Here is a 592-nt window from a genome sequence, read left to right as displayed (position 1 = left end):
TATGACAGGTATGTGGCAATATGTAGACCACTGGAGTATCATTCAGTAATGACCAATCAGAGAATACTTGAATGCATCCTTTTCTGCTGGCTTTCTCCATTTTTTTGCATGTGTGTTTTAATTGTAGTAACATCAAGGCTAACCTTATGTGGCTCTAGTATTGAAAAGCTATATTGTGAAAACTGGTCAGTTGTTAAACTGTCCTGTTTTTCTACAACAGTAAATAATGTGATTGGGTATGTAATCATTATTATATATTTTGGACATGCAGTATTTATATTTTGCTCATACATTCACTTGATTGGAAAATGCAGAAAGTCAACAGAGGGCAGAAAAAAATTCATACAAACATGTGTACCACATCTGCTTGCACTGCTCAATGTAACTGTTGCATTGCTGTTTGATGTGCTGTACACTCGGTATGGTTCTAGGAGTATGCCACAAGATTTGCGTAATTTCATGGCACTAGAATTTCTACTCGTTCCTCCCATGTTAAATCCCCTTATTTATGGACTAAATCTGACAAAACTACGGAAGGAAGTAATGAGACTTTTTAAAAAAAGAAGTAGAAATATTTGAGTAAATTTTTTTT

At 34.5% G+C, this 592-nt stretch overlaps 1 protein-coding gene across 1 annotated transcript; it reads left to right on the top strand.

Annotated features, from left to right (window-relative positions):
• Positions 1-6: 6 nt before the first annotated feature.
• LOC107581142 (olfactory receptor 52N5-like) lies at positions 7-579 on the top strand (the record flags this gene model as incomplete). The annotated part of the gene is made up of 1 exon (XM_016266695.1): positions 7-579. A coding segment is annotated over one exon (573 nt), but the record flags the coding sequence as incomplete, so codon positions are not given.
• Positions 580-592: the final 13 nt, after the last annotated feature.

Source organism: Sinocyclocheilus grahami, unplaced genomic scaffold, assembly GCF_001515645.1.
Source record: "Sinocyclocheilus grahami isolate Dianchi unplaced genomic scaffold, SAMN03320097.WGS_v1.1 scaffold84726.1, whole genome shotgun sequence".
Classification (NCBI taxonomy): domain Eukaryota; kingdom Metazoa; phylum Chordata; class Actinopteri; order Cypriniformes; family Cyprinidae; genus Sinocyclocheilus; species Sinocyclocheilus grahami.
This window is presented reverse-complemented; position numbering and strand designations above follow the sequence as displayed.